At 39.5% G+C, this 10,777-nt stretch overlaps 1 protein-coding gene and 1 long non-coding RNA gene across 2 annotated transcripts in view; one reads left to right on the top strand and one right to left on the bottom strand.

Moving 5' to 3' along the window:
• Window positions 1-975: 975 nt before the first annotated feature.
• Window positions 976-8,562, top strand: LOC138007667 (uncharacterized). The gene is made up of 2 exons (XM_068854706.1): window positions 976-1,134; window positions 6,610-8,562. Exons 1-2 carry the CDS (start codon window positions 1,065-1,067, stop codon window positions 7,164-7,166), a joined length of 627 nt encoding a protein of 208 aa, XP_068710807.1. The 5' UTR covers window positions 976-1,064; the 3' UTR covers window positions 7,167-8,562.
• Window positions 8,563-8,970: 408 nt separating this feature from the next.
• Window positions 8,971-10,777, bottom strand: part of LOC138007668 (uncharacterized) — a 4,020-nt gene continuing 2,213 nt past the window's right edge. The window contains exon 3 of the long non-coding RNA XR_011124086.1: window positions 8,971-9,107. This is a non-coding gene — a long non-coding RNA (uncharacterized lncRNA). The remainder of the gene's footprint in view (window positions 9,108-10,777) is intronic.

The raw sequence follows: 10,777 nt of genomic DNA, 5'->3' as shown, positions 1-10,777 counted from the left end.
GCAGACAATCACGCCGGCGATGCATTGTGGATTTGTTATCTAAAAATTACTTTTTGCACAGCCTCGCGAATCCTATCCAATGGAAACTTCTTTTGCCGTAAAAGTTATATTGTAAAAAATAGATTTGAAGTTCACCTCTGGGAACGTAAACACCTATTTTAACTTGCAACTTCCTCGGAGCAAACTGCCAATCAAAACATTAACATTGCATCACAAAATAGCAAAGTGGCACGCAAATGAACAACCGGTTTTACTGTAAGTTGGGTCCAAAGAGGAACGCATATACGATGTAAACTCGCTAGTTGATATAAATGTCGATCGCCATTAGTATTAAAAGAATGATGAAATGAGTGAGACGAGTCGTTGAATGATTTCAAAGCTTTTTTGTCGTGACTGTGGAAAGTAAATTATGCTTCAAACAATCGAATTGTTTATTGTTCCTCTGCTTTTTAAAAACGACATGTATACGTAAAGCGGAAGAGCGTAAGTTATCTTTGAGAACAATAAAAAACGCCAGTGTTTTGATTTATTGGAGCCTTAACTCAAGTGGCTATTTTATGAGTGAGTTGATGAGAAGTTATAAAAGTTATAGTTTTCGGCTGTCGCTCATTTTTTTGAAAATCTACAGAGGTTTTTATACAACAAACATGGCAGTAGACAGGCTGTCCAGGCAAAGGACTGGAATTTTGGAAAAAATGTTCTAATATAACCCAAGGCTACCCTACTAAGTGCACTAAGTGTCTGGTTTATTGAAGAGACCACTCGAATACAAGTTCATCATGAACTCGGCAATCTTTCGTCGCGCGATCTAAATGGCCCTACGATAACATCCATGGTTGTTTTGAAATTGCAAATCATAGGTAATGAAACTTAAAACCGAGAAAAAATGAAACAGAAAAAAATACCTTGAATCGCTGACTGCGTAGTCGAATGACGTGTTACGTCACATCGCAACAGTTGCGCATGGTTGGCGCATCTATAATTGCGTTCGAAAGGCCAAAGTCACAGAACCTGGAGTCGGTTAGAGGTGCCTGTGTGATTTGGAAGTATATGAGGGCTCCAAAATGAAGTTGACCTCATCAACAGTGGTTTATGCGGTGATATTCGGAGCTACAATCTGCATTTTCACTGAAGGTGAGAGTTTAGTGTCGGCCGGAAAATTTTGAGATCAATTGCAAGGTGATATAGCGAGTGGAAGTGCAGCTACCTGCTCTTTGAATAAGTCTATGCAGCGAAACAATTCATTTCTGTTTGGCTGGAATGACACTCACAGGATATCAGAACGAGAAATATGTGTCCACTGTCATTATTTGTTTTGGTGGACTATTTTCGGTCAAGTTCCATAAATTCATATACTATCGCAGAGAGAGTTCGTAAGAGGCCTCATAACAGACGGTGCATTAAAAAAATTCTTGTTTCCTTATGATGAAATTCGTTGCATTCGAAAAATTAATAACCGATTAGTTTTGCGGTACACTGTCAAAGGGGTTGAAACGGTGAATATTTTATATTTCGTAACATTCAATATATATCCTATGTAGCCCAATTTGCAGGTCACAATTCCACAGTATAATTGCGAAAACCACACAATAGTGCTAATGATAACTGGTTATAGATATTTGACGCCCGAAACCAAACCAGTAAACTTTACTCTTTCGTTAGAATCGTTACGAATTTTCATCTAATGCGCCGGGACCCATCTGACTTTTTCGTAAGCTTGGTAATGCCGTTTGTATCACCAAATATTCAGTTACTGTACTTTAGCTGACACTTAGGTTTCATCGTGTCGTTTTTTTGTTTACCGTTTCTTTATTTGACATTGTACAGACAACATCTGAGTCTGGTTTTGAAAAATGGGCGATGAAAGAGATGCCTTCCGTCAGCCAGCAAAGCGGCGATAGGCGTTCAACTGAAAAATCGCCCAAAACCACTTAAAATCAATGCCAAAGAATGTGATCAGTCTTCGTGACCTTTTGGCTTTAAGAGTCCATTTTCTCAATATCTGGCACCAGCGTCGGCTTACTCTCCATTTGAAACGTGAAAAACTGTGCTCGACTATTCGGATGCCTTGCTTCAGGTGCTTGTAGCTTGTAAATGAACTTGCCGGCGTTTCATGGTGTGTTCGATGAAGGCCCCGAAATTAAGATATGAAGGCATGCATCAATTTGAGGATGAACTTATGTTAGGTTTATGGGTGAATGCTGAGAGTTTTTTCGAGATTTGTTGTTTAGCACTGCTTTGAATTCGTTGCTATATTCGATCTTCTCGTCGAAGCTGAAAAAAAAAACATCTCTTTGGACCTCCCTCTGTGGTATTTTTCTGCTTGGGGAAAACTTATGGAAATTTTTTTGCTTTGAACAATTGCGCTTTGTTCAACGGCATAAGTTTCAGAACAAAAAGAACAGTACCTCGCCTTTTTTATAATTTAATTGCACGACGAAACGAAATCGCGTCTTGAAGCGAAATGTAGTCGCAAACAGCGAATTTTACATCTGAACAGGATTGAGTTGACCCTTTTATCAGTTGAAAAAAAACGGATTTTAGTTTCAACCGAAAACTATTTGTTATTTGCGGTAGTTCGTGATCATTCCGATTGTTTTGTCTGTCGATGTGGTCGGTTAGTGAAGCACAAAAAATAAATACCTACCAAGATAAATGAAGTCTTTCGTTTGATACTTGAAGTTTCTTTCGGAGATCACAGGTTTGGAAACGGAACGCAAAACGCAATATTTTCAACAATTCCTAGTCCACCCTGAGGCAAACTGAACGAAACCTCGTTGAACCTCGGCAAGGACCCGGCTCTCATTAAACTGGAAATAAATGTGCCTCAAGGCTAACGAGACTCAAGAAACATCTTGTTTCCACAGTCTTTGTTTTATTTTCCATGACATTGTTCAGGTTAAATTCATTTTTTTGGAAACTGATAGTCAGGCAAGATATTTATCCATAAACACACATAGTAACAGGAGATACGGTTACTGAAACTCCACCTGATGAGTTTGGGAGCTACAAAGTGTGTCATAAGCGGATTCTTACGGGGGCACCCAACGAGAATATAGTTCAAAACCACTTAAACATAGCATTGTTAAACGTATTTTAGTATTTTAACGGTAGATATAGGCATATTTTTATCCCATAAAAAATTTTCATCTGTTCGGATTTCCTAGCTGAAAGTCTAGTGATCCGATCATTATAGGGATCAAAACTTACCTTTTCGAAAATTTTAGCCGGAAAAAAGACTCCCGAAAATTCTAGGTGACCTTTTTAGGGTAAAAATCCGTTAAAAATGGGCGATTATATCATTTTTCAGATATTCGTAAATGCTAGGAGAGGCAGGAAAGCAAAAAATTTTACAACAAATGTTCCGAAAATTCTAGATATCAAATCGTCTTCCGAACAGATATTTTCCGGAAATTGACGTTGGGTGCCCCTGTTCTTACGACAAACGGCGGTATAATTATAAAATTTGGTTAGAATATTTAAGCTTAGAGTTAACTATTTATTCTTTTAAACCTTTTGCCCATCAGAAAGGGCGAATTGAGACGAATGTCATTTTCTGTTACTGCTTGTAAGATTAATCAGGATTAATATACCTCCGAGAAAATTCCAGAGAAAAGATAGTGTTTATTTTTAGACATACGGCTAAATGAATGATACCATGGAATGAAAATAATGTCATTGAGTTGGAATTCTTTCAAACGTCGCCAGTGTTTGTCTCAAGAGTATGTTTATCAACGTATTTGGCAAATTAAAATCTCGGTCCAATCGTAGTTAGTAGAGGTCCAAAGGAACAAAGGTTTTGTTCAAAAGCCGGTTACACACGAGCAAGTTTTGGGGCTGGACAATCTGCGAGTCAGCGAGCCGTGCGAATTTCGCAATTAAGTCTAAGCACCCGTTTTAAAACGGTTAGCTTTCAATAACTGTGTGAATATCATGTTGACTCCCATTGCTCGCCATGTTGGCTCGCATTACTCGCATCCATGACTCGCATGGCTCGCTGGCTTGCACATTGTCCTAACTCGCGAATTTTCCTTGACATGCACTTGTCAAGGAAAAAATTGACACGTTGCAGAACTTGATCATCTGTACAAACTGTCTGTACGGGTCGACAAGGAAAACTTGTCAAGAAAATTGAGAAATTGCGGGCGCACAGCGGTCTTGTTCTTGCATGAGCCATGATCAAAAAACGAAAATGGCTACCCGCAATCTCGTATCCAGAGTCCTCGGGCTTTTTGGTCAGCGGACGCTCACCCGCTGACCAAGAAGCCCGAGGACTCTGGGTACGATATTGGGAGCCCCCGTGGTTTGTTTTTTTGTCGTCCGCTGTGTAATTGTATTGCTGGCTACAGTGAAAACTTGTGAATAGAAAACTTGTTAATTCGTTCATATCAGCAGATAAGACTTGTAAAGGCAAAACTCGTCAAAGAAAATTTTTCGTTCATACACATGAGCATATGAACATTGTCAATGACATTTGTCCAGGAAAAATTTCTCGTGTGTAACCGGCCTAATTATTAGTTTTAAAAACTTTCAGCCTTCACACCTGCTTGAAAAAACCTTTCCTCAGTCTCTGTTTTGACTTCTCCACCAGGAAGTCTTTTTTTTGTATGTTGGACAGTAAATTAGACAACCAAAGACGGGAACAAATGAAAGCATTGCAATCTTCGATTCAGTTTTCTAAAGCATTTTGAAATCAAGTTTCTCAACGGATGATAGGGTAACTTTCACGTCCATATTGGTTTGGCTTAGAGCGATGATGGTTTTCCATTCGTGCAATAATCACGCTAATTCCGTGATTGAATGTGTACTTTGTCCGTCTACCAGGGCCCGGTTGTTCAAAAGCCGAGAAACGCTAATCCCAGATTAAAAATTAACCCAGGAGTTTATTTCTCTACTTCCCAAATGCTGGTCAACGCTGATAGTCGGCAAAACTTTACGATAGAAAAACAAAAATAAGCGAAAGAAACTTTCACCAAAAAGTTGAAAACATGAAACAAACGTTTACGCTAATCCTGGATTAAGTTAATCGGCTTTTGAACAACCGGACCCAGTTGTGCCGACCCTTAGCCTAACAATAACCTAACCTCATGATGAAATTCATGTAAAAAAGACAACTACACGAATTCTCTTTACGCTGTAATATTTTACCTATGTCGTGTTTTACCACCAACTTTAAAGGACGCATACACGTATACACCCTGTCCTACAAGAAAATGTTGGAAAATTTCTTCATTAGAGCTTTTTTCAATTGAGTGTCGAAAGTAATTAGCGAATTGCTTTGGTTTTGTATTACTTCACTCAGTGATTGGTTCAAAGTTTTCGCGCCACTTTTTCAACCAATCAGAAGTGAAACCAAAACCAATCGTGGCTTGCGCGTACACATTTTCCCACACTATGTGTTGGTTTACTGGATTGTCTCCGTCCTTTTTGATTGGCCAAAGTTATTACTTTGGTCTTGGTTACGACACTCTACTGAAACTCGCTCTTTCTCAACAAATTTGCACTTGCTAGCTAGACACGTGTGTTGAAATCCAATTTTCATGATTCAGAGAGTGACCATTTCCGTTTCAAACCAACGTTTCGCAAAATAGACAACCCTGTGTAAATATTGTGTCGTAAAATATTCTATTGTAGATTTTATCACAAGTAAACAAAAGAGCCAAATTGGTTTACGCGGTTAATACCAATCAGGAGTCCATGAGTAGGAGCTTGCCTCTCCCATACAAGCCCTACGAGTCAAACTTTGGGCGTTTCTTTCTATTGTTAGAATGCCACGAGTTCTTCGGCTCTGCACGCACCGTTTAGAATGGCCAATCAGAATAAAGTTATTGTCAAAGGACTGAGACAAAAATAGCAAAAATGATGTATGCAAATTGATGTAAATGCGAGTCTCCTGCTGAAGGGTTTGTTCCAAAAATAGAAAGAAACGTGCAAAGGTTGACTCAAGGATATAGTAAATAGGGAGGCTCCTATTCATGGGCTCCTGTGCCAGTATAAAATCATTTTCCCGGCAATAAGGGAGTGGAAATTACTGACATCTCGCGGAGCCCAAAGCTCCATCAAAACATTCGTTTTCATTAAACCTCAAGATTTAAATAGTTCAAATGCAAACAAGGGTTAAATAAATCACTTATGCTACTCCGGTTTGGAACTGAAGTTACTCAACAAAGTTACAGTTCAAACACCCATCGTTTCGCCGCTTAGCAAGTGTCTTCATCAGGGGTGAAGAGAAACCGTTGGAAGAGTCGTTAAATTGAGAGGGTTAAATAATATTTTTAAAAGACTGAATTGTTACAAAAGCATAATCTCCCTTACGCCGTTACGCAGCGTTTTACAAACAACCACATTTTGGACAGTGTTGATGTTCATGATGAGAATTCTCTCACAACATCAGCGAGAGATCACGGTGTGGATGCCGAAGGCTGACAATGTGAGTGACCTCGTTTGCTTACAACGTTAGAGTCTCGTTCTCAAGGCGCTGATGCTTGCCAATTCAGTTTTCCATTTTTAATTATTTAAACGTTCACTTTTAAAAAACACTAACCAATTGTCATAAAAATAATATTGCCCCACGAAGGTTGTCATCAGCGTTGTGTTTTTGTGTTGCAGTTGAAACTTCAGAGGTTTACTGCTTCTCCTGTTTTGGCTTCACCGCTGAGAAACCCTGGCTCAGTAAGGGGGCAAAGTCCACTGGGAAATGCGAGGATCGTGATGGGGGCAATTTAATGGTGCGAAAATGCACGCAGAATCCGTCTGATAAACCAATATGTGTTAGGTTCAGAGGTAAATACAAACTGCCCCAGATGATCGGTGATCAATTAGAAGAACGTTTCTTTGAAGCTGCTGGTCTGCATTGTGCCACAACACAGCAGTGCAACAAAAAGGAATGTCCAAACTATTGGACCAAAGATGTGAGAGAAATATCAGACTGTGAAATGGTGTGTTGCGGGAGTCATGAATCCCAGAATTGCACCTTTCCGGTGCCGAGAACAGATGAGATCCGCAAAACATACAAAGCCACCCAGGCCGAAGAAGATAACAAACTTGATGTGGCTGTGGCTGGAGAGCGGAGCAGTGGTGCAAATACAGTTGAGTGGCCGGTATGGACTCAAGCTATGAGTTTTGTCTTCTTTGAGATGGGGCGGCGAATTGTGATCTGTCGATAAACTGCCAATGCAAGGAAATATCTGTTTACAAACACTTTATTTTTCGTTTCAAGGTGGGAAACGCTAAAACAAGAAAGTGCTGGTAGAGCCGCCAAGTAGGTTCTACTTGGCACATTATAACAACGATATTTTACTGCAGTTTTGGAATGTTTATATTTCAGATTTACTCTTTCTCAATGTTCACATTTAATTTATATTCTTGGCCTTTATACCATAAGACTGGCCTTAAAGTCTTTTTTTTTCGGCAACGAAGATCTCGGTTCCGACACGTTAGAGACAACTTTTTGCAATATACCAGGTGGCAGTGTATTGCTCTGTGGCCCATTCTGCTCTCACTGATCTTATCAGATTTAAGATCGTTAAACGAAGAGCTATTCTTTCAGTTACTGCGACATACAGTCTGGCAAACAAACCCCCAAACGTGCTCATACTGAATTATTTTTGAATAGTTACATACAGGAAATGCAAAATGCGCCAGTAAGATGATTTTCAATTACGTCGCGAAAGTAATTAAACGCTGGCGATTACTCCTTTTACTGTTGGTTTACATAATTTCGGCACTGAGCCAAAACCAATCACGACTCGTACGTACACATTTTCCCGCGCTTTTGTACAGCATTCAGCTTATTGATTCGAAGTCGAATTTTGATTGGTTCATTGCGTTGCTCGGGCTATCCTATTGGCCAGTTCAGGAGCCTGTGACTGGGATGCTGGTATCCTCAGATTTCGGATTGCATGGTCGTTGTTATCGTTAGATTGCTATTTCCTTCGTAAATTGAAAGTTAATTTTATCCAAACTGCCGTAGTGCAAACATTGTACATTGATTGACTGTAGTTAGCGAAAGAAGCCGTTCTAAAATGGATGGTCTTAGATAGTGATAACTCATTAATAAACCTTCGGCCATGGGCTCCTCGTTAGAGTAATTAATCAGATTTTGCATTGGTTTGAATCAACACTCGGCTGAAAACAGCATCAATTCCATATTTGACTTCTTAGTACAGGCAATCACATGATTTCGAATACAATTTGGAATAAACGGGAACGACTTTTAAATTTCAACGACTATCTTTGAAAAATCATGTGATTACTTGTTAATAATAGACATGAACATGGAATCCACAGCCTGTCGTAATTGACAACCCACACGTATCGCGTAATCACGCAAAAATTCCTCCATCCAGGGCTAACATTTGTGGCTGTATCAGAATATTAATTAGGATACAGCCACGCCCTACCATAGCCCCATCACCTAAAATAATCGTTCAGATATTTTCATCTCACTAGAAAATTGATTGTAATAGGAAAACTTTAAACATAGTAAATAGAAAAATGTTGATGTACTCTTCATTGAGTTGGGCCCCAGCTTGAAAGAATTAAATTCCGCTTGTCCCCCGACCCAATTGTGTGTGAGTTCCGGGACGGTAAAGTAGTTGGATGGTCCTCAGCGCACCGCATTGGTATCGCTAACAAGCCTAAATAGTTGAAAATTAGTTTAGAGTCGCTTCCTGAGAAACTAGCTTACACGCAAACAGTACTCAGCAATCCAACAGCAGAAACAAAGACGCTTGTCAATTCCACTACGTGCGATCCACTCCTTCGAGCTCCCATCGCGGGCTCATTGGTGTCTGTGTTTGCGGTGAAATTCGTCTGGGGACACAGATTATCCTTACAGCAGCTCATGTTGCAAAAATTATAAGCGTTTTCTTTTTCTCCATATTTTTCAGCGAAGTGGCCCGAGCATCTTTTGTGCAGGCATTGGTCCTGTGTGGCGCATCCTCTTTGATAAGCTGTTATATTCTGTTTAATCAAGTTGACGTAGACTTGAACTGTCATATTACGGCATCTGTCCGTCTCCCTTACGCAGCGAGTTTCCTTTTGAAAATCAACACAGTCTTGCATGGATCGCATTGAAACACACTTGAAGCAGTCTAGAGCAGAGGCTGCGGAGATAGGCAGAGAAAATAACATACGGCATCTCTTTAAATGGCTACAATGCCGATGAAACAATGTGACAGAGAGAGAGAGAGAGAGAGAGATGTGAAAGGTATTTACTTAGGTGAATTATTAATGAGTTTTTACAGAGGACCACCACACAGTTTCTCAAAGGCAGATCTACATGGCGAATGGCCGCAACAGCAATGTTTACTTAGCTGACCGCCTATGCTGTTTTACGTATGCCACTTGATGTTTCCTGTTAAACATACCAGTTTTTTATTTTGTTTTTTGCTTCAGAACGAGCGAAGACAGCAAACGAGCAACAACATGATCAGAACTTGAGTCAGATCTAAGAAAAATCTAGATGTTTTTGGCTTTGTTGGCTTCTTACCATAATGCTTTGCGTTTTCAAAAGATGCACTGCACAGCGACCATAATGTATTGTTGTGTGGGGAACGAGTGACAAGAGATTACCGCACTACTTCGCCTGATTATTTTGAAACTTGCGCGCTGTCTTACATTTCGCCTCAGATTCATCCCTGGCCAACGAGATATGTTAAGACTTACACGTAGATTCTTGGTCATAATCAAAATTTTATAGTTGTCAGGGAATCATGGATTTTCACGCGTCTTTCCTAGAACCAATGATGTAGTCCTTGTATGGCACACAGTGTTAATCGAATTGCATTTGAGTAAAATGGCCAAGAACTATCGAAGCGACATTTCGTCTACCTTAAGACAATTAAGCAATTTCCTCTTAGAGACACCTGAGAAACACTTTTTCTGCATTTTCACTGTTTTCACCTGACACGTTTTTTCAAGTTAATTCTTAACGTATTCTTTTAAGATAACCCAAAACGCCATTTGTTGATGATCAATTCCAAATGCATTTTGAACTTGTTGAGAACTTGTTCGCTCTATGAAACCACCCTTCGCCTCATTTTTGTCTAATAAACCTTGAGTTCTTCGAGCTATTTCGCACATATATATATATATATACATGTTATTCACCGGCTGGGAGGTCCGTATAGGGAAAAACTGTGACCGATCGAGGTCTTGAGTACGGCCCGAGGCCGTAGGCCTCGGAGCGACCTAAGCCGGTGAATAACGTATTTATTTTTTCATTTTTTGCAAATGAACATGGCAAACTGGTTTGCAAAAAGTCTTTCTACGCGCTCTACGTCGCACTATAACTGAAAAAGCGCTCCGATCGCAAAGCTCAAAGAAAAATTATAGATTAACGATAAAACAGAACTTGAAATATCTCTTGGTTCAATAAATATAAAAAACAACCAGTTATATTTCATGGCAAGCACAGAGAAATGAGCTAAACAAACTAAACAATGATGTTTGAAAAATTCGTACAAACAAGAGAATAATGTTCTACGTATTAAAATGCTTTGTCTTGTTGAAAATGAAACGAAAGTTCTTAAAACCGGAAGAAACATTTTAGTGAAAAATACTCAATCTGTCTCTGCCCTCGTATCTTCTTATTTGAGCGCTCTGCAGTTAGTCGTTTTAGTTAAGTAGCATGTCAACAGTTCACGAAAAAAAACAACGCGAAAAACCACAGCGTCGCGACGTGTTTGTTGCCTATTTATTAGCTAGGAATCCGTATATTCTTAAATGATGCAATATAAAACGAGATTAGAAAATGGAACTCCAAAGAAAATAA

The sequence above is a fragment of the Montipora foliosa genome, chromosome 6, assembly GCF_036669935.1.
Source record: "Montipora foliosa isolate CH-2021 chromosome 6, ASM3666993v2, whole genome shotgun sequence".
NCBI lineage: Eukaryota > Metazoa > Cnidaria > Anthozoa > Scleractinia > Acroporidae > Montipora > Montipora foliosa.
This window is presented reverse-complemented; position numbering and strand designations above follow the sequence as displayed.

Bases quoted from the DNA above. Each gene is read 5' to 3' on its own strand.
- LOC138007667 (XM_068854706.1), top strand. From the start codon at position 1,065: ATGAAGTTGACCTCATCAACAGTGGTTTATGCGGTGATATTCGGAGCT. The intron at 1,135-6,609 runs GTGAGAGTTTAG...TTTGTGTTGCAG, and splicing joins AATCTGCATTTTCACTGAAG to TTGAAACTTCAGAGGTTTAC.